We start from the raw sequence: 21,733 nt of genomic DNA, 5'->3' as shown, positions 1-21,733 counted from the left end.
CAGTACTATAAAACTATGTATTAGTTTGTAGTAGTTATTGATGGAGGAATTCATCCAGTGCATGCAAGGAACAAAATCAGCGCAGACACCTAAAGCAGATGAATTGTCTTCATACAAAACTTTCGATGATTGAATACTCCATATCTTTATTTTTATTGTAACAGTCAAGATTATTTTCGATACCGTCAAATTCTTTGTACTTACTAACTTATCAAAGTAGTAAAATCATTTCATTTTCGCTCTTGGCCATTTCTGACATCTCCAAGCCTAAATGTTTGAACCTGCAATGAGCAAAACAGTTCTGAATTGTCTTACTGTTTACGTCTCACCAACCATCAGTGACAAAAATCACTACCGTAGAGTGAACAGTTTCTAAATAGTGTCAGTTGTATGTGTTTGTTGTTTGTGTTCAAAATTCAGAGATTTTTGTCACTGATAATTGGCGAGAAATTTTGCTCAGAAGTTTACATGTTTCATCATCAACCTCTCAAAGTTCAAAGTCAATTTATTATCAAAGTACTGACAGTATTAGGCTCACACATATATATAGCCAGGGTGCTGAAGACCCATAGCACACTTAGTGTTGTTCAGTTTGAAGAAATAGCATTTTTAGCAATTAGTTGTAGAAGGTTATCCTGCCATGATACTTTTCTATGATGTTTTTTATCTGAAAATGTACTGTATTAAAATTTACAACTATATAATACATTCATGCATCATCATTCACAGCGCAAGATGGTTCATTCCATTTACAACATTCATTTTGTATCACTGTGACATCGCTCCCCTTTTTCATACATTCTATAACCAAACAGTTCAAAGCATCAAGAAAGTACCAGTAGCTCTCCATAGGTATAATAGGAATGCTGTGGATCTGTTAGTATAGCTCATTGATTTCACTGAGATTGCAAACAAAAAAAGGTATCTTGCTTATTCAAGTACTTTCTCCCTCTATCCAGATCATGTCTTTGAAGCTCTGTTGCACACAAATATTAACATGGACTCCTTAGATGATGATTCTGTCTTGGATGAAAAATGGATAAAAGAGATCATAAAAATATCTGGAATGAAGTTTAGATGGGCAAAACTTTCAGAAGAAAAAGTGAAAGAATGTAAAGATGCTGTGAAGAGGTAGGCTTGTTCTTTATTTCACATGTAATCAGGTTGAGGTGGTTATGTTTTGAAATAGTTAGCTTGGGGAAAAAAAATCTTTTTTTTTTCTGTACTTCACTCTATAAGGAATAAAGATGCCAGTTCACTCTGTGTGCAAATAAATGCAGCTTACTTGGATGAGTGCAGTTCCAGTAACACCCATGAAGCTCTTCATCTTCAGAAGAAGCATACTGCTTCATTGGCAGGCCATCAATCATCTGACACCATGATTATAGTGCGCTGTATTTGCCTACATTATGATGTCAAAGTTGAGTGTAGTGTCATTTACACGAGTAGTTGAATGAAAAGCTTGCTTGCAGCATCACAGTCACATAGCATCACGTTCAGCATGTTACCATCAAGAGGGTCAAAAGCAGCAGAGAATGTCTGCGCTTGTTCTCGTCACATTTCATCTTGGATAGATATCGAAACTAGAATAGTTTGGTTTAGAGGCCTGCTTAGTTCTGAAACACAATTCTTCAGCACATACTGGAATTTTGATGCAGTCCATCGTTTTTGATGAATCCCTTAACCATCACAAAGAGTGAACGCAGGCTTTGGTAGCAGTGGGATCTTAAGAAGAGACAAGACAGGTTGTTGTGTGGGACTCCCACATTCTTGCTACTTTTAATTCCTAAAACTCCGATCCAAAAGCTATATAAGAACACATTCAGCACTTCAATGTGTTATGAAAGTGATCTGTCACCACCGAAAGGGAAATTAATGATGGCTAATAAGTACTGATTTTCCCAGCAACATACTACTAATAATTTTTTTTTAAAATACACTTACCAGCAATCTATGATTTAGAATCTACTTTGCTCATCATTTATTTCCAAATTTTGTTCACAATTTTACTATTTTATGTTTTGTATAGTTGTTGTGAGATTTGTAGTTGCTGTGAATTGGTTTAAACATAATCCATAAGTTAACTGCTATCGCATTTGCTATGTTCTTTGTTTTAGGCCACCTGCAGATCCAGCAGTATTAGTTTCTAGGTCACCTGTAGTCACTGTCATGGGTCATGTAGACCATGGAAAGACAACGTTACTTGACAGCCTTAGAAAAACCCAAGTGGCAGCAACAGAGGAAGGAGGAATCACTCAGCATATTGGAGCATTCCTTGGTATATCTTCCATTGTTCCATGTTACTGTTAACCTCAAATATAAGCAGCATGTTGTGATAAATCAACTTTATTTAATTGTTGACTCAAAAAGTATTGTCCCCAGATTTTTAATTCTTTTTCTTTGGTGAAGCTCTAATCTTATCTTTAGAGTTGTTTACTTTGCAGTTGTAAGACTGTGCAAATTTAAGATTCTCCCCACCCTCCCCTTGAGTCTACAGTATTTTGTTAGAAAATTACTTGAAAAACTTAATCCTTTAACGTTCCCTAGATGAGAAGTAATGTTGCAGCTATACAGGACCCTGGTCAGTCCCCACTTGGAGTACTGTGCTCAGTTCTGGTCGTCTCACTACAGGAAGGATGTGGAAACCATAGAAAGGGTGCAGAGGAGATTTACAAGGATGTTTCCTGGATTAGGGAGCATGCCTTATGTGAATCGGTTGAGTGAACTTAGCCTTTTCTCCTTGGAGCGACGGAGGATGAGAGGTGACCTGTATAAGATGATGGGAGGCATCGATCATGTGGATAGTCAGGGGCTTTTTCCCAGGGCTGAAATGGCTGCCACAAGAGGGCACAGGTTTAAGATGCTTGGGAGTAAGTACAGTGGAGATGTCAGGGGTAGGTTTTTTACGCAGAGAGCAGTGAGTGCGTGGAATGGGCTGCTGGCAACGGTGGTGGAGGCAGATACGATAGGGTCTTTTAAGAGACTTTTGGATAGGTACATGGAGCTTAGAAAAATAGAGGGCTATGGGTAACCCTAGTAACTTCTAAGGTAGGGACATGTTCGGCATAACTTTGTGGGCCGAAGGGCCTGTATTGTGCTGTAGGTTTTCTATATTTCTATGTGTATCAGTTTTGTCAATTAAACCAGTTCAACAATTGTGGAGAAGAGTTGGGGATCAGCCGAAAAACCTTGAATGTAAATAATAGCTTATACTTTCTCTCAAATGCCTCAAAGAACGTAACATTAGTTACTTCGAAGATGTGATAATTTGTAAAGAGCTCTATGCTTCTTAGTTCCACAATTATTCACGTAAACCCAATTAATTGAATACTTACTATGAACTAGAAGAACATTAATGTAAAACAGTTGATCTTACAGTTTCCATTAGGACAATTACATTTTGCATTAAAGTAGTTTTGACTAATTTACCTCAAATTCAAACCGAGGAACCATGTATAAAATATACAGAAAAATCAACTTTGTATATTGTAACAGTATCCATAATGATAGAAAAAATGGGATTTTAATCTAACATCAGGTGTGATGGATTGCCTTTGTAAACTTTTGACTTTCTCTGATCCATTAATGTCCAACTTTGGCACACATTGACTTCAGCTTGAAATTAAAGCCCATTACTTACCTTCCACTTTCATCTCTCACTTTGTTCTTCTCTTCACACCTATTGGACCACTTTACATTCCTTCCCTCTCAAATACTCTGCACTTCCAAATCCACACCCCATGCTTTCATTCTTCCTTACTCTTTCTAATTACCTGCCAACGTACCATATTTGGCCATTTCTTAAGTAAGCCTCTCCAAATAGCCCATCAAGATCCTTCTCATTTTTTCCCTGAAGACCAGTGTTCCCATGCTGTTTCTGATATTTCTACTCAGGCAGCCTAGAGGGTGGTGATCTTTCCTAATCCATTCTCTCCTATTCCCATTTTACTTGCATCCTTAGTTTGAAATCACTCTGTAGCCTCATTTCTCCTTTACTCATCTAGCCCTACTAACAGACAAGAATGTGCCCCCTGATTTCTGTCATCTCACTGTCTCTGGCCATACAAAGGTTTTACTCCCTGTTAATACCTTCCCTATCTCACATCTCCTTTTAAATACGCTCTTTAAATGCCACATCATTTGCTTTAGTATCATAATATTTGATTTGACTTTCACCTCACAATGTTTCTGTGGATATAAATGCACGGTGCTGTTATTACATTCCTTAGTTAGACTGAATCATGAAAGGTGAAATTCCTTTGACCACAAAATGCTGATGAGTCAGATTTTATTTTCAGTAATTTGAGCTAAAGTCAGTTTTCAAAACCATAATTAATTTAATAAATCTTTGAGCATGGAAAAGTTAGCTTTAACCCTTAAAAATAAATAAAAGTGAAAGTTTCCCTTGTAATTGTTCTGTAGAATTAAGATTTTAATCAGAATTTCTCAGTGAACAATATTTCTGGAAGGAGTCAAGATGAATAATAGAGCATACAGAATATTTAATTACTTAGCAGAAGAAACTGCTGAGAATGCACATCCCTCAAAGCCTCAAAGAACACACCCTACTCAATCAAGAAAGCTCAGCAACGCCTTTATTTTCTGAGAAGGCTGAAGAGAACTGGACTATGCACATCGATATTCACAACCTTCGAGAGATGAGTAGAGTAGAAAGCATCGTAACGTACTGCACTTCTGCATGGTACAGAAACTGCACTGGGGCGGCACCATCAAGGACATGTATGCAGAAAGTTACCGGGAGAAGACTAGCAGTGTCATGAAGGATACCACCCACTTGATCATAGACTGTTTTGTCCACTTCCATCATAGAGTGGAGGCTATGTAGCAACCACACCAGTACCACCAGACTCAGAACCAGTTACTTTCCCCAAACAGTGAGGCTTCATCCACTAACCCGTCCCACCACATGCCACACCACCAATACTTTATTATTTCCTGTCAAAAGACACCTTATGCACAGTCACTTCTGTACCTCTCATCACTTTATGTACATATAATCAATCTATGTTTATAAGCTGTCATATAGTTACAGTATATTTATTGTGTTTTTTTAATTACTGTGTTCTTTATGTTAGTGTGTTTTTTATATCCTGCATCAGATCTGGAGTAACACTTGGAAATGACATTAAACAATCTTGAATCTTGAATGGAAGTTACCAGGTTTATTTTGCTCATTGTAGTGACCTTTGTATAACAACAATTTATAAGGAATTTTCAACTATTGCAGTTCTCTGCTTTCACTGAATTGATGAAATGTGTGCTTTTCCTTCTGTGGTCACTAAAAGGTTTTGCTTGTTTACACAGTTTGTTTACCTTCTGGTGAAAAGATAACCTTCTTGGATACCCCTGGCCATGCAGCCTTCTCAGCAATGAGAGCCCGAGGCGCTAATGTGACAGACATTGTGATATTGGTTGTTGCTGCAGATGATGGAGTAATGAAGCAAACAATAGAATCAATTCAACATGCTAAAAAATCTAATGGTACATGTAAAAATGTAGAGTTGAAATTATTTTTATAAAATTGGTATGTTTTTAGTGAATCCTTGGCTACAGAACATAGGATATAGAACAGTACAACACAGTAGGGCTCTTTGGCCCACAATGTCGTGCCAGCCTTTTAACCTACTCTCACGTCATTCTAACCCTTCCCTCCCACATAGCCCTCCATTTTGATTCATCCATGTAAGCATCTCTTAAATAAGATCAGAACTGGGCCATTTGGCCCATCAAGTCTGCTTTGCTATATGATCATGGGTCATCCATTCCCCTCTCAACCTCATTGTCCTGTCTTTATGCCCTGACTTATCAAGAATTTATCAACCTCCACTTTAAATACACCCAATTACCTAGCCTCCACCACTGCCTGTGGCAACTAATTTTCCAGATTCACCACTCTCTAGCTAAAGAAGTTCCTCCTCATCTCTGTTCTAAATGGACCTTCCTGTATTCTGAGGTTGTGCCCTCTGGTCCTAGACTCCCCCACTATAGGAAACTTCCCCACCCCATCCACTCTGTTGGAGTATTTGGTCACGAACATCCAGGCAGTATCTGTTTCATCTACTACAACCCTTTGCCTTTTGTGGGCAAGTCAGTTCTGAATCCATACAGCCAAGTTTCCTGGATCCCATGCCTCCTTACTTTCTGAATGAGCTTACCATGGGGAGCCTTGTCAAATGCCTTACTAAAATCTAAATACATCACATCCACTGCTCTGCCTTCTATTATTCATTGTTCTGAGGAAGAAGCTGACATTAATGCCTACTTGAGTTGGTGTTCCTTTTGAAGTTGTATTTAGAAATAGGGTCAAAAGAATTGAGTAGTGATGGATTGTTGTACTGTTGAACATGGGTCAGATGAAACTATATATTTAAAAATCACAAGTAGATTTAAGATAAAGTTTCCTGGTACCATTTTTTGAAGAGGAAAGGGATTTATGTGGCCAGTATTTATATCGCAATCAGCAAAGCAGATGTTCTAATCTTTGTCACATTATAATGCAGGAAATACAACATCCAACTTGCATACAACAATGTAACAATATTTTCTGAGTGGCTAGATACATCCTGATATGAATGTAAAGTGCCCAGGTTTTGGTCCTTTTTCTCCTATTACCTCTAGGTTCATCTCACTGCCACTATTCATGAACCCACCTGCTCCGAAACCAGTTCTGAAGGTCTTCCCTCTGCAGTTCCCAGTCCCATTGTTTCCCAAACCTGTAGAGCTGTCTTTTACCTCCTTCCCAAAATTAAATTTGATGGAATGGCCTGGAAATGGAGAAATTCTAACAGAGCCATTGTCACACAGAATATTAGATGATATTTAGGTGAATCTGACAATTGTAACATGAAGATTCTGCAGATTTTGCATCATTGGGGGGGGGGGGTGTCCTTGTCAGTAGGAAAAGACAGAGTGGTGCCCTAGAAATAAAATAGTGGGAACTCAATGACACAAAAATTCATGTCCCCTTTTCTATGTATGGAATGGAACATATCTAGAGACTAATACATCTGTTTACTTTTGTGTTAATATTAACAACTCCTCCTACAATAATAAACCATTGATCCTTTCTCGAGCACAGTATACGCTCTGCTACACCTTCAGCTAAAGTTAAACCTGACATATGTATTAATTTGCTGTGAATGAAAAGGCTGTAACTTTTCAATCATTTTCCTGACTAAATCAGCCTTCTGCAGTTGACTAGCATTCTATAAAATGGTCAACTTGTTCGGTCAACTTGTTCAGTCAACTCACACAAGGAAAGACCATAGAAATTGGATCTAGACATGCCCAGGCATCATCCCTGAAGAAGATGGCAGAGTTTGTCATCAAAACATTGGTTGTAATCGATACCTGTATCTGGCTGGAAGCCTGAGAAGAGTTTTTTTGACCATAGAAATTGTTCAGCAATTGCTGTAATGAGAATATTTTGTCAGCAAGCTTTCAAGTAATTCTGAATATTTTACTGTCATGTAAATTATCTAATGATTTTAATTGTTTTTATTACAGTTCCAATAATACTGGCAGTAAATAAATGTGACAAACCAGAGGCAGATCATGAAAGTGTAAAGAAGGAATTGTTAGCCTATGATGTAGTTTGTGAGGACTATGGTGGTGATGTTCAGTCGATAAATATATCTGCTCTTAAGGTAATGTTTTAATAGCATCTTTCAGCTTCTCTGGTTGAAATCCCCATTTGCTTAATAAATATCTTTCTGGCTCTTTTTGAAGCAAATGTTACTTCCATCTCATATTTATCTTCCTCATAATTAAATTAGGCTATAATTAGTGAAATATTCTAAAGTTATGGAACAAATAATATTTACTTGGTAGTTATTTAATTATTTGTTGTTATGTATGTACTGAAACAATCTTTTTCCATGGTCACAAGATTACATACTTTCCATTGTAGAAAACAAAGTTTACAAGTGTAAAACAAAAAAGTATGAGTGGCAGGAAAATGCACAGAGATTAAAATTTAAATGATCTTGGAATCGTAAGTTCAACATGAACATTACATGCATCTGTGTGTTCTTTATGTGCATACTGATGATCGCAGTTGGGGAATGGCGGGGGTGGGTTTGCTCATTGTCATAAATGCTGCTTTCTGGCCCTCATGCTCATCTCTGATTGACTCCCTTTAAAAGGTGAAGTAGAAACGTTTGGTTTTCTGGAATTCTCTATGGTTTGGAACTGTAATAAGGCAGATGTTTGTTAATGTTCTGAATTTTTTAGGGAGATAATTTGATGGCTTTAGCTGAAGCTACTGTTGCTCTATCTGAAGTGCTAGAGTTGAAAGCAGATCGTACAGGACCTGTTGAGGGTATCATTATTGAATGTCGGAATGATAAAGGAAAAGGGTAAGTAAATTGTTACTATTACATTATTGAATTTCATATATGGAATGTATTTTCAAAGGAGATTCAGAACTTTCGATTAAATTCTAGTGTCTAAGTTCTAAATATATATGTTGTAATAAATTTTAGTACAGGAAAAATGGCCTTGTACATCACTGCTATCAATTCACAATTCATATTTAAATTATTTCCTGAAATACATTGTATATATCAAACAAACCAGTGCTTGTCTATTAATTTACTAAAGTTAACTAGTGATATTTAGGAAATGTATGTGAGTTAGTTTCCAAACAGATAGCTTGCCTATACTATGGAGTACGTATTTTTAAGTTTCTTTGAAAGCAGAGTCAGGAAGCCAGGGATAGATTGCTATATAATTCAAAGCTGGTTCTCTTAGCAAAGCTTAATGTGTTAATGTGCTTAATGTGCTTGTTAGGTATTGGAATATTTAAGCATCCACAAGGGACTTACCATAATAGTCAGGTTCTCGTCCATCAGTCATCCAGATCAGAAATAGGAATTAGTTACAGTACTTGTCGATCAGAAAATAGAAACCAAATTAGGACTGCTCAGATTGAATGATTGCACTGGAAGGTACAAGTACGACTGCTTTAGGAGATCTTTTAGCAATGGTGTAAGTTAGAGCTAAATGGTGCATTTCATAAGTAAGAATGCTGGTTCTGTCCAAAATGTTGAAAAGTCACACTCACTTAACTGTTGTTGACTGGCATTGAGTTAGAGAATATAAAAAATAAATCAACCCTCTTATTTTCATGGGGTAATTGATAAAGGTACATACAGAATTGAGGAGAAAAGAGTGGACAGCAGTTAATTCTTCCTCATGGTATAGAAACCTAATATTCATAGGCATAAGTTTAAGATAAAGGCAAATTGGAATCCGTAATGTACTGCTTGCATGGGTGTGGGCACAAGTACTCTTGCAACATTCAAGAAATATCTACATGAATACTTGAATTGTCAAGGTTTGGAAGACTATGATCAAATGTTGGTCAATGGGATTGTACCGTTTCTAAGCTGCTGACTCTATGACTCCAAATCCTCCATGAGACAGGAGCAGAATTAGGCCATTCAGTCCATCAAGTCTGCTTTGCCATTCCATCCTGGCCAATCCTGAATCCACTCAACCCCATACACCTGCCTTCTTGCCATATCATCTGATGCCCAGACCGATCAGGAAACTATCAATTTTTGCCTTAAATATATGCATGGACTTGGCCTCCACTGCAGTCTGTGGCAGAGCATTCCACAGATTCACTACTCTTTGGCTAAAAAAATCCTCCTTACCTCTGTTCTAAAAGGTCACCCCTCAATATATCTCCATCATAGGAAACATCCTCTCCACATCCACCCTATCTAGTCCTTTCAATATTCCGTAGGTTTCAATGAGATGCCCCCCCCCCCGCATTCTTCTAAGTTCCAGTGAGTACAGGCCCAAAGCTGCCAAACGCTCCTCATTTGTTAATTCCTTCATTCGCAAAATCATCCTCGTGACCCTCCTCTGGACTCGGTCCAATGACAATGCATCCTTTCTGAGAAATGGGGAGTAAAACTATTGACAATACGCTGAAGTGTGGCCTGACTAATGTCTTATAAAACCTCTGCATTATCTCCTTGCTTTTATATTCTATTCCCCTTGAAATAAATACCAACATTGCATTTGCCTTCTTTACCACAGACTCAACCTGTAAATTAACTTCTGGGAGTCTTCAATGAGGACTAAAACCCTCTGCACCTCTGATGTTTGAAACTTCTCCCCATTTAGATAATAGTCCACACTATTGCTCTTTTTACCAAAATGCATTATGGTACATTTCCCAACACTCTATTCCATCTGCCACATTTTTGCCCATTCCTCCTATTGCTCCCTCAGCACTACCTACCCCTCCACCTATCTTCGTATCATCTGCAAACTGCCACAAAGCTATCAAATCCATTATCCAAATCATTGACAAACAATGTGAAAAGTAGCAGTCCCAATACTGACCCCTGAGGAGCACCACTAGTCACTGGCAGCTAACCGGAAAAGGCCCCCTTCATTCCCACTCACTGCCTCCTGGCTGTCAGTCATTCGTCTATCAACGCCAGTATCTTTCCTGTAATATCATAGGATTTTATCTTGTTTAGCAGCCTCATGTGTGGCACCTTATCAAATGTTTCCAGAAGTCCAAGTAAATGACATCCACTGCCTCTCCTTTATCCACCCTGCTTGTTACTTCCTCAAACAGATTTGTCAGACAAGCTTTTCCTTTACAGAAACCATGCTGACTTTGACTTAACTTATCATTTGCCTCCAAGTACCCTGAAGTGTCCTTAATAATAGATTCCAACACTTTCCCAACCACTGTGTTTAGGCTAACTGGCCTATAATTTACTCTTTTTTGTCTTCCTCCCTTCTTAAAGACTGGAGTGACATTTGCAATTTTCCAGTCCTCCGGGACCATGCCAGAATCAAGTGATTCTTGAAAGATCATGACCAATGCATCTTTTCAGCAACCTCTCTCTGGACTCTGGAATGTAGTCTATCTGGTTCGGGTGACTTATCCACCTTAAAATCTTATAGCAATGACACTCACTCCTGCTTTGTGACACTCGCGGACCTCTGGCACACTGCTAGTGTTTTCCACAGTGAAGACTGATGCAAAGTACCCATTAAGTTCATCTGCCATTTCTTTGTTCCCCCATTACTACCACACCAGTATCATTTTCCAGTGGTTCAGCATCAACTCTCACCTCCCTTTCATTCTTTATATAACTGAAAAAACTTTTGGTATCCTGTTCTATATTATTGGCTAGTTTGCCCTCCCATTTCATCTTTTCCCTTCTTATAGCTTTTTTAGTTGCCTTTTGTTGGATTTTAAAAGCTTCCCAGTCATCCAACTTCCCACTCACTTTTGCTACCTTATATGCCCTTTCCTTGGCTTTTATGCAGTCCTTAACTTCCCATGTCAGCCACGGTTGCCCAGCCCTGCCATTAGAGAACTACTACTTCTGTGAGATACAGTTATCCTGCGCCTTGTGAACTATTTCCAGAAACTTCAGCCATCACTGTATTAAAGTGAAAAATCTACATTTTACTTGAGGGAATGCTGCATTGTTGGAAGTTTAAAAAAAAACTTATCGTGTTAAAGCATTATCCAGTTAATTAACTTACTGGGATATAATACAGATGATTTCTTGCTGGTTCCACAGCTGATATTTATTCTTCATTCAGTGGAGATACAAGCAGATTATTTGGCTGTTACCATTATTATTCATGAAATGTTGCAGAATGGAAATTAACTTCCATGGTTCCTGGAATGTAACAGTAGAAAATTCCTGGAAATTAAAATCTTATGTTGTCTTAACTATTGCGCATGAATTAAACTGGACTAAATACTACTTTATTTGATAGACCAGTTACCACAGCTATCATCCAGCGTGGAACATTGATGAAAGGTTGTGTCCTGGTGGCAGGAAAGAGCTGGGCTAAAGTACGATTAATGTTTGATGAAAATAACAAACCAATGAATTCTGCTGGACCAAGTACTCCAGTTGAAATAGTAGGTTGGAAAGAACTTCCATCTGCAGGAGATGAGATACTTGAAGTGGAATCAGAGGTAAGGAATCTAGTCTTTTCTCAGTTATGGTTATCATTATATACCTCATTGTTCTCAAATTAATAGTTACATTGAAAACTTACACCTTTCATAGCACCTTTGGTTCAAAGTAAATTGTGCATTTATCACGTGAGCTATCACTTAATACAAAAATGTTGACGTAAATGAGAATGTCAAAATGAGAGAATACAGAGCCTGCAATTAATCTAATCATTGTGATCACCTTCATGGTAGTAGACCTTAACTTGCCTTATAAGTGAGTTCAATGAAGATTTGCTAGACTGGTTACAAGAATGAGTGGTTTACCAGATGAGGAGAGAATGTGTTTTCAGGTACTAAACACTAGATGCTGGAAATCCAGAGTAACGTACACAATATGCTGGAGGAACCCAGCAGATCAGGGGGCATCTATGGAGAGGAATAAATAGTCGATATTTTGGGCTGAGAACCTTCATCAGGGCTCGTGATGAAGGGACTTGGCCCAAAATGTCAACTCCTTATTCTTATGAGGTCCTGCAGCATTTTGTGTATGTTTACTGGGAACTTATTCTTTGAAGGTTAGAAGAATGAGAGGAGATCTCATCAAAAATTACAAAAATCTTTGACAGACTAGATACAAGGAGGTGTCTCAGACCAGGGTTATAGCTTGAGAATAAGGGATAGACCATTTAGTACTGTGATGAGGAGACATTTATTCACACAATGGAATTCTCCAATATGGATGACTGTAGAAACTGAGTTATTATGTTAATTCAAAACAGATTGTCAGATGTCTGATGAGTCAGTGGATTTGAGGACAGTACTAATTGAAGTAGAAGATCAGGCACAGCCAGCTTGAAGGGCCTTGTAGCCAATTCTGTCTTATTTCTTCTGTTTCTATTAACACATATTAGTATTGAAGAAGTTTTAGAATAAAAATTATTGAAAAACAATTGGAATAAGAGAGGGACCAGGTTCTTCTAATATGTTGACCTTCATGATAAAATGATTCATCAGAGTAGCCATTATTGTTCTATACATCTTTTGAACTGTATCCTGATGACAACTTGATGAATTTGATCTTTTCTAATTGTTTTGCTTGGCTGCACAGCAAAGAGCCAGAGAGGTTTTAGAATGGAGGAACTATGTCGAAGCACAGGAAAAAATCAAACAAGACCTTGAGGTGATTCAAGCAAAGCAAAAGGAACACCTTGAGGCATACAAGAAAGATCGAGAGAAATTTAGTAGCCTGAATTGGAGACAGAGAAAATCTGCAATGTACAAGGCCAATAAACGTCTAATGGCGGCAAGGCCGAAAGAAAAGAGTGAATTGGACAAATTTACACTTCCAATAATAGTAAAAGGTAAATGCCATATAGCTGGTGGGCTTCGATCACGTACAATTCTGTACTGCAGCTCTAGTGTATTGTTAACAATTTTGACCCAGTAGTTAAGCTAGTTACCATTCTGTAGATTTTCCCCAAATGTCCTGTGATAACCAAATTTCTTAAATGTTTGTATAATCCTGAGTAGTGAATATTGCTGAGCTGTTCGGGTGCTGGTGTTTTTTTTAAACTAACATCCTCATTTATATTGCCAGAGAGAATGTCCGACTTTTTTGCTTCCTATCCAAGCTTATTTAATGTAGCTATTTCATAAACTCCGTGGACCTTAACTAATGCTCACTGCAAGTGCATGTAGGTTTTTCTGATCTGCATACCTCAGTTTCTTCTGACTGAGCCAGTGACGGGCAGCAGCAGTTCAAAAAGGTGGCTCACTGGTACTCTTTCAGTTATGGATGGGTGGCAAATGCTGCCTTGAAAACACAAGCAAAATGTCGAGCAATAATGTGTTCCACTGGTACAATACAGTTTTATTGGATTCTTGTCTAATGTCTGCATGTTGTTACATTTTCCAGTAGACTTTTCTACTGGACTTTATGACTGTTTCAAATTATCAACTCATCTGGCTTTCTAATAGTGGATTGTTTGTGCTTTTGTTGTGAAAATGGAGTATTTTCTTTGATTATAAATGCCAATTTTGTAACTAGACAAACAGCGGTTAAAGTATTTTAAAATTACTTTCCTTCCTGAAGGTGATGTTGATGGCTCTGTGGAAGCTATTCTAAACATCTTAGATGCTTATGATGCTGATGAACAGTGTAAACTGCAAGTGATTCATTTTGGTATTGGAGATATTAGTGAAAATGATGTAGTCTCAGCTGAGACTTTTTCAGGTAAGATTTTAGTTTTGGTCTTAAATAAATGTACTGCATTTTTAATTTATGTCTGTAAAATGTCAAGAGTATTAGGGTTTATGTTTTACTCAGCTAATAAATCCATTAAATTAATACATTTGTTAAATCTATTCAAAGGCGCTTGATGCCAGTGAAAGATTTTTACAGAGTTCTTTCCTTATGCTGCACTGTTGGGAAGAAGGAAGATAGGTAAAACAGCTGAGGCAAGGATTATGGATTTGGGTCTGGTGCACTTGTGGCTAAAGGCCATTCAGGATATGCTTGTGGGGTGCGGGGTCATGCATCAGGCCCGGAAGGTTTACATTTTGGTAGATGTGGCAGGGGCACCTCTGAATAAGTGCTGGTAAGTGATTAAGTTAAAGGTTCTCTGTGCTAGCCTGGAACCTGCTCAGGGAGTTCTCCTTTAAGTACTGCTGTTGTAGTGATAACTTTAGTCATCAGGTGGCTCAGGAAACATATAATTGAAGTGAAATGCACAGTTGAATTCCCAGAGTAGTCAATTTTTACATAGAAATGATAATCACATTCTTTATTGGGAAAATGTTACAAGTACATTGGTGCTTAGAAAAAGTGAACCAAAAATATAAATGAAAAATAAAACAACTACGAACACTCTTTGCAGTACACTAAAGTGGAAAGAGTGCAGGTGATTTTCTGCAGCTGCAAGGAAAGTGCCTTAAGAATAGAGGTCCAATCACAAATAAGAGAAAATCGGCAGATACTGGAAATCCAAGCAACACACACAAAGTGGAGGAGGAACTCAGTAGGCCAGGCAGCACCTAGGGAAAAGAGTTTAGTCCCTTCAAGATCTCGGCCCGAAACATCAACTGTATTCTTTTCCATAGATGCTGCCTCGCCTGCTGAATTCCTCCAACATTTTGTGTGTGTTGTTAAGAACAGGGGTGTTTGATGAGAAGAGTGGACCAGGAAGTCGTGAAGAGAATACTCCCTGCAAAGTGATGAAGAAGGAGGCAAGGGGAAGCTATGTGGAGTTGTGGAAATTATAGCGAATAATCTCTTGAATGCAAAGGATGTTGAGGTGGAAGGTGAGGACCAGGGGAACTCTCCTTGTTCTGTCCTGGAAGAGAGCAGGGGTGGGGGAGGTGAATGAGATGCAATCAAGAGCTTTATTAAAAATAGTGGTGTGGAAGCCACAGTTCAGGAAGATTGTATAATTATCCATGAACGGTGTATGGATTTTGGCATGTAAATTAACGGCACTCTTTTATTGAATTTATAGGTTTGGTATATGGCTTTAATGTAAATGCCAACAAAGTGGTACAACAGATGGCTAACAAGAAAGGAATAAAAATCAAATTGTATAAGGTTATCTATCAGCTCATTGATGACCTTAAGGATGAACTGAGTGCCAAATTACCCCTAGTACTTGAAGAAAACATAATGGGTATGCTTTGGGTTTTATATCATTTAACATAATTTAACATTGAATACTATTTTCTAAAAGGATCTAGTGCTTTGCTAGCATATATGACAAATAAACTCTTCTCTGGCTTCCAGTCGGGTACAGGTGTTGATACCAGTACTCAGCTGGAAGCCCAAGTAGAGTTTACTCAACAATTTTCTAAACTCACCTGTTTCTATATAACATATAACTAACTGTATCTGTTTTGTTCCTGGATACATTTTTGATCTGGTTCTACCAAATCTACTTTGCTTTCAGGAGAGGCATCAGTGTTAGCACTTTTTCATGTTACAGTAGGAAAAAAGGAGGTACCAGTAGCAGGTTGTAGAGTTCACAAGGGTCAGTTGCACAAAAAGATGAAATTTAAGCTAATCCGCGATGGCCATATTTTGTGGAAAGGTATGTTTTGTTCTTGTGCAAGCCTATTTATTGTGTGTGTGTAGATGTGTTTTTTTTTATATACCATTGCATACAAAACCGCTAAAATGAATTTCCAAGGGCAGTTTGTGTCAAATATTTAAATAGACTTAACGCAAAATATCCATTTGTCAGATTGTCCACAGTCTGTCTTTTGCCCTTTTCTAATAGTGCTTTGCAAATTATTTCTTGTGCTTGGAGGCAAATTGCTTATCTGCTGTGTGGATGAAGGAAGGTTATTGCTGTAGTGGTGGGAGATCCGTTGGAATAGCCAAAGAGAAGCCAACAAATTAGGGAAAAATGTATATTATTAAATGTTTATGTAGGGAGAGTGTTTGTAACTAGTAAAGTCAGTAAAAATGATTATTTTTCCTTACCCTGTTCAGGTTCCCTCACTTCTCTCAGACATCTGAAGGATGACGTTTCTGTTGTGAAGACTGGCATGGAATGTGGCCTCAGCTTGGATAATGATATTGATATAAAGCTTGGTGATGAAATTATTTGTTATGAAGAAAAGGAGGTTCCACAAAATATCTCTTGGGATCCAGGATTTTAATCCTCATTGTTGCCAAGAACCTGTTATTTTGAATAAAATTAAATGGCACTACCATTGTAAATTATGTAAAGTAAAAATGGATTAAACAGATAAGAGGTGTATTTTGTTGTATTTGAACTTTTCTTTAGAATGCAGACTGCTAAAAAAAATCTGTTCATATCTTTTATTACTTCTCATAGAAGTATTATTAAACATTATGTAAGGAATTAATTTATTGTTTTAGTGGAGCAGTACAGATCTTTTGAACATACAACCCCAAAAAGATCTATGAATATGGAATTGCAAAATCAGTCCATGACCCAGATTTCAAATCACAATTTAAAATACTTCAAGTAATGCATTTGTTTTAATTTTATTTTGATCAATTATTGTAAATATGGCAAAAGCAGATTGTGCTATATGCTAATATATCTGATACTGTATATGGTGTAATTTTTGATTGGAGCTTTTCTCTTAACCGTGGGTTGCCAACAGCTGCAATTTTTAATGTAAGGAATTTGGCTCATGATAATTCAGTTTTTGAAGATAAAGATCTTTTACATGAGAGCTAAGCTGCATCTTGGTCTCCATTTGTTTTGTATATAGGTACCTATTGTCAGCATTTTGACTGTGGGAATCACAAGATTTGCACTAAGAAAGGGCTTTGATTGGAATGGCAACAGAAAGAGAGAGTTATAATTGGAAGTTTTTGTCGATCCCTGAACTTGAAAGTGAAAGGAAGGACGGAAAATAGACTCAAATCAAGCCTCCTGTTAATTAAAAAATAACTTTAAGGTAGATTTCAGTACAGTATCTAAAATGAGTACCTGTATATGAAAATAGTATTAAATACTTGGGAAATCATTACTGTGCGAAGTATTTTTGGGCCAGCCCTGATGAAGAGTCTTGGCCCGAAACATCGACTGTTTACATTTCTCCATAGATACTGCCTGGCCTGCTGAGATACTCCAGCATTTTGTGTATATTGCTTGGTTTTACATGGAACATTGGCGGATTTTCTCCTGTGATTGCATAAAATATTTATCTGTTGACATTTTGATCCTAAATTTTGGATTTTCAATATTTGTATTTCAGAATTCAGCATTCGTTCCACGTTCTTAATTTATTTCCTCTTTGAAGGTCATGAACCTATGGAACACTCTTCCTGAAAGGGCAGAGAAAGCAGTCTTTGAATGTTTTTTTTAAACCAAAGTTAGGTTCTTGATAAGCAAGGGAATGAAAGATTACCATTTAGATGAGAAAATAGGATTAAGATTATAGATTAGCAGTACTATTTAAGAGATGTAAACTCTGGGGGCCAAGTGGTCTACTCTAACTCATTTGTATGTACTTCTGTGACTTTAGTAAACATTGTATGAAATTTTTGAACCCTAGTACCTGGTTCAAAAGTAAATCGTGCAAATAAAAATAAGCAAATAACATTCAGAACTTAAATTCACAAAAGTGAATCCACAACTACAAAGCCAGTATCACTGCAGCCAATTCAGGAGCCCATTAGTTACAGGCCATAATTCCATGTGGAGACAAATAAGTCTTGCAGAGCAGTGATCTAAACCAGCCCATCCCAACACTGAGTTTAAATCATCCAAACTTCAGGTCGTTCCTTGCTGCTCTCGGACATGGGTCCTGCTGCCTTGATATGCGCCTGGGCCCCTCCACCTCAATTTGGCCCATACCTGACCTTTCCAATTCAGCACAGTGCTTAAATCAATCAAACCTCGGGTTGTTCCTTGCTCCTGGTCCCAGTCTTTGCCCTTACACCATGTTTCTGTGCCATTTACCAGCTCACTATGGTGGCCAGAGTAGAGTGTCTTAAAAGGTTAGCAACTGGACATCAATTTTCTTGAAACGCTAATAAAATGGGGCCTTAAATCCTCAGGACTGTGTCAAGTTCTTTAAAAGATAAACTTCCTAAAACATTTTATCAAAAATGTGTGAAAGCGCTGGGGAGGCTGACAAAATGCAGGACCCATTGTTTGCTGTATCTCATTTCTTCCCATAAGTTCAGAAACAGCTCAAAGTCTAGATCTAGAAATAATACATTGGTGGGCTATATTCTACATAGTTCCAGTGGATGCAGGTCTCTAATTTGTATATTTTAAATGTACAATTAGTGCAATAAAACCTCATGACTGACAAATCTCTAAAAAGCATTAATGCAGAACAGATGCAGGGCAATTTCCTTAAATTATCCTTTCCATACTACTGATTAGTTTGGCACGTTTTATCTGAAATTGAGAGATCAATAAATAAAATGCTAGAGGATGGCAGACAGCAAGTATTTCCTGCTTCCAGACTTGCTTTTTTGAGAAAATAACCACCTATTTCCTTACAATTAAAAACATTAAAACTTGTTTGACGTCTTGAAATGAACAAACCTTAAGGTTGTATGTGGTGATATGTACTTTGATAATAAATTTACTTTGAACTTTCTCCTCAGATTAGTTATTAAAACAGTTGATTGAGCAGGCTGGATATAAATTTTACTTTAAATACACAAGAGCCATTAAACATGAAATTCTGTTAAAGCCCAGATGGGTCAGCAGTGATGATGTAGTTTACCATTTAGTTGTCCTGGCAGTTGAAATGGTGTCAATGCCATTAACTGGTTTTCTAAAATTGTCTTTATGGGAAATGGCAAGGTCAACATCATTATGGAAAGCAACACTACTAATGTGTGGATAAGAGGCCCAGCATCCAAAAGTTGCTGAGTGGCATGATTATAAACTGCAAGGGATATCTGAACCAGCACCAGCATTGCTGAGTAAAGCAGATAGAATTAAATAATCAGGAACATGTTTTGAATGAATAGCAGTTCTGTGATTTCAGTTTTGACTCAGAAAAGTACAGCACATAAACAGTCCCCTTGGCCCATCAAGTTCATGCTGAAACCATTCAAACTTCCTGCACCAGGACCATAGCTCTCCGTACTTCTACCATCCACACTTCACTTAATGTTGAAATTGAGCTCCCATGTACCACTTGTGCCAGCAGCTTGTTCACACTCACGACCCTGAGTGATTTAGTTTCCCCTCAAACTTTTCATCTTTCACCTTTAACCCATGGTCTCTGGTCGCACTTCCACTCAATCACTGTGGAAAAAGCTTGCTTGCATTTATCCCATCTATACCCCACATAATTTTGTACATTATCAAATCTCTCAGTTTTCTATGAATAAAGGCCTAACTTATTCAATTCTATTCAACTTTTCCATATGAGTACCTATAAAAAGTATTCACCACCCCCCCCCAAGAAGTTTTCATGTTTTACACATTGAATCACAATGGATTTAATTTGGCTTTTTTTGGACACTGATCAACTGAGACTGTTTTGTGTCAAAATGAAAACAGATCTCTACAGTGATCTAAAGTAACTACCGATATAAAACATAAAGTAATTGATTGCATCAGTGTTCAGCCCTTTAAAGTATTTAGTAGATGCAACTATAGCCTTGAGACTGTGTGGATAAGTCTCTTATCAGCTTTGTGCATCTGGACTCTGAAAATTTTCCCCTTTCTTCTGTATAAAACTGTTCAAGCTCTGTCAGATTGCATGTGGATTGTGAGTGAACCGCCCTTTTCAAGTCCTGTCACAGTTGAGGTCTGGCGTCTGCCTTGGCCACTCCAGGACATCAACTATGTTGCTTTTAAGCCATTCCTGTGTAGCTTTGGCTTTGTCTTGCTGGAAAACAAATCCTCTCCTAAATCTGTTCTATTGCAGACTGCATCAGGTTTTCCTCATATTTTGCTGCAATCATTTTACCTTCACCAGCCTTACGGGGCTTGCTGCAGTGAAGCATCTCCACAGTGTGATGCAGCTAACCCCATGCTTCACAGTAGGGATGGTGTGTTTTTGATGCTGTGCCATGTCTGCCTTATGCCAAACATAGCACTTAGTCCGATGGCCAAAAAGCTCAATTTTGGTTTCATCAGACCATAGAACCTTCTTCTAGCTGACTTGTCTCCCACATGCCTTCTGGCAAACTAGCCAAGATTTCATGAGTTTTCTTCAAGTGGCTTTCTCCTTTGCCACTCCACAATAAAACTGCAACTGCTGAAGCACTCAGGCAACAGTTGTATGTGCTGTCTCTCTCATTTTAGCCACTGAAGCTTGTAACTCCTCCAGTCACTCAATTTCTGAGAACTGGTCCCTTTCTCTTCACCATTTACACCTCGGACTTCAACTACTGCACAGAGTCTTGTCATCTTCAGAAGTTTTCAGATAACTCTGCCATAGTTAGATGCATCAGCAAGGGAGATGAGGTTGAGTACAGGGCTACGGTGGGAAACTTTGTCACATGGTGTGAGCAGAATTATCAGCAGCTTAATGTGAAAAAGACTAAGGAGCTGGTGGTAGACCTGAGGAGAGCTAAGGTACTGGTGACCCGTTTCCATCCAGGGGGTCAATGTGGACATGGTGGAGGATTACAAATACCTGGGGATACAAATTGACAATAAACTGCACTGGTCAAAGAACATTGAGGCTGTCTACAAGGGACAGATCTGTCTTTATTTCCTGAGGAGACTAAGGTCCTTTAACATCTGCCAGATGATGCTGAGGATGTTCTATGAGTCTGTGGTGGCCAGTGCTATCATATTTGCTGTTGTGTGCTGGGGCAGCAGGCTGAGGGTAGCAGACACCAACAGAATCAACAAACTCATTCGTAAGGCCAGTGATGTTGTGGGGATGGAACTGGACTCTCTCACGGTAGTGCCTGAAAAGAGGATGCTGTCGAAGTTGCATGCCATCTTGGGTCAATGTCTCCTATCTACTACATAATGTACTGGGTTGGTACAGGAGTACATTCAGCCAGAGACTCATTCCACCAAGATGCAACACAAGAGCGTCATAGGAAGTCATTCCTGCCTGTGGCCATCAAACTTTACAACTCCTCCTTGGAGGGTCAGACACCCTGAGCCAATAGGCTGGTCCTGGACTTACTTCATAATTTACTGATTACTATTTATGGTTCTGTTACTATTTATTATTTATGGTGCAGCTGTAATGAAAACCAATTTCCCCCAGGATCAATAAAGTATGACTATAACTATGACGATTACCAGCAGTTCCATATTCTTGATGCCTGACTTACCTGTACTCCAAGGGATA

General features: G+C 38.2%; 1 protein-coding gene across 3 annotated transcripts in view; it reads left to right on the top strand.

The window, feature by feature from the left end:
• The window catches only part of mtif2 (mitochondrial translational initiation factor 2), a 31,272-nt gene extending 12,311 nt beyond the window's left edge, over positions 1–18,961 (top strand). For 2 of the 3 annotated variants that reach the window (XM_072265229.1, XM_072265228.1), the window contains exons 5-15: positions 960–1,131; positions 2,118–2,278; positions 5,326–5,502; positions 7,528–7,667; positions 8,254–8,378; positions 11,788–11,992; positions 13,083–13,335; positions 14,067–14,207; positions 15,469–15,633; positions 15,910–16,050; positions 16,455–18,961. In XM_072265229.1, the coding sequence (XP_072121330.1) occupies positions 960–1,131; positions 2,118–2,278; positions 5,326–5,502; positions 7,528–7,667; positions 8,254–8,378; positions 11,788–11,992; positions 13,083–13,335; positions 14,067–14,207; positions 15,469–15,633; positions 15,910–16,050; positions 16,455–16,624 (1,850 nt within the window). In that variant the 3' untranslated portion in view covers positions 16,625–18,961. Of the gene's footprint in view, positions 1–959; positions 1,132–2,117; positions 2,279–5,325; positions 5,503–7,527; positions 7,668–8,253; positions 8,379–11,787; positions 11,993–13,082; positions 13,336–14,066; positions 14,208–15,073; positions 15,275–15,468; positions 15,634–15,909; positions 16,051–16,454 lie in introns of those variants that run through there. The other variant, XR_011886840.1, reaches the window with a different exon arrangement.
• Positions 18,962–21,733: the final 2,772 nt, after the last annotated feature.

This window comes from Mobula birostris, chromosome 8, assembly GCF_030028105.1.
Source record: "Mobula birostris isolate sMobBir1 chromosome 8, sMobBir1.hap1, whole genome shotgun sequence".
Classification (NCBI taxonomy): domain Eukaryota; kingdom Metazoa; phylum Chordata; class Chondrichthyes; order Myliobatiformes; family Myliobatidae; genus Mobula; species Mobula birostris.
This window is presented reverse-complemented; position numbering and strand designations above follow the sequence as displayed.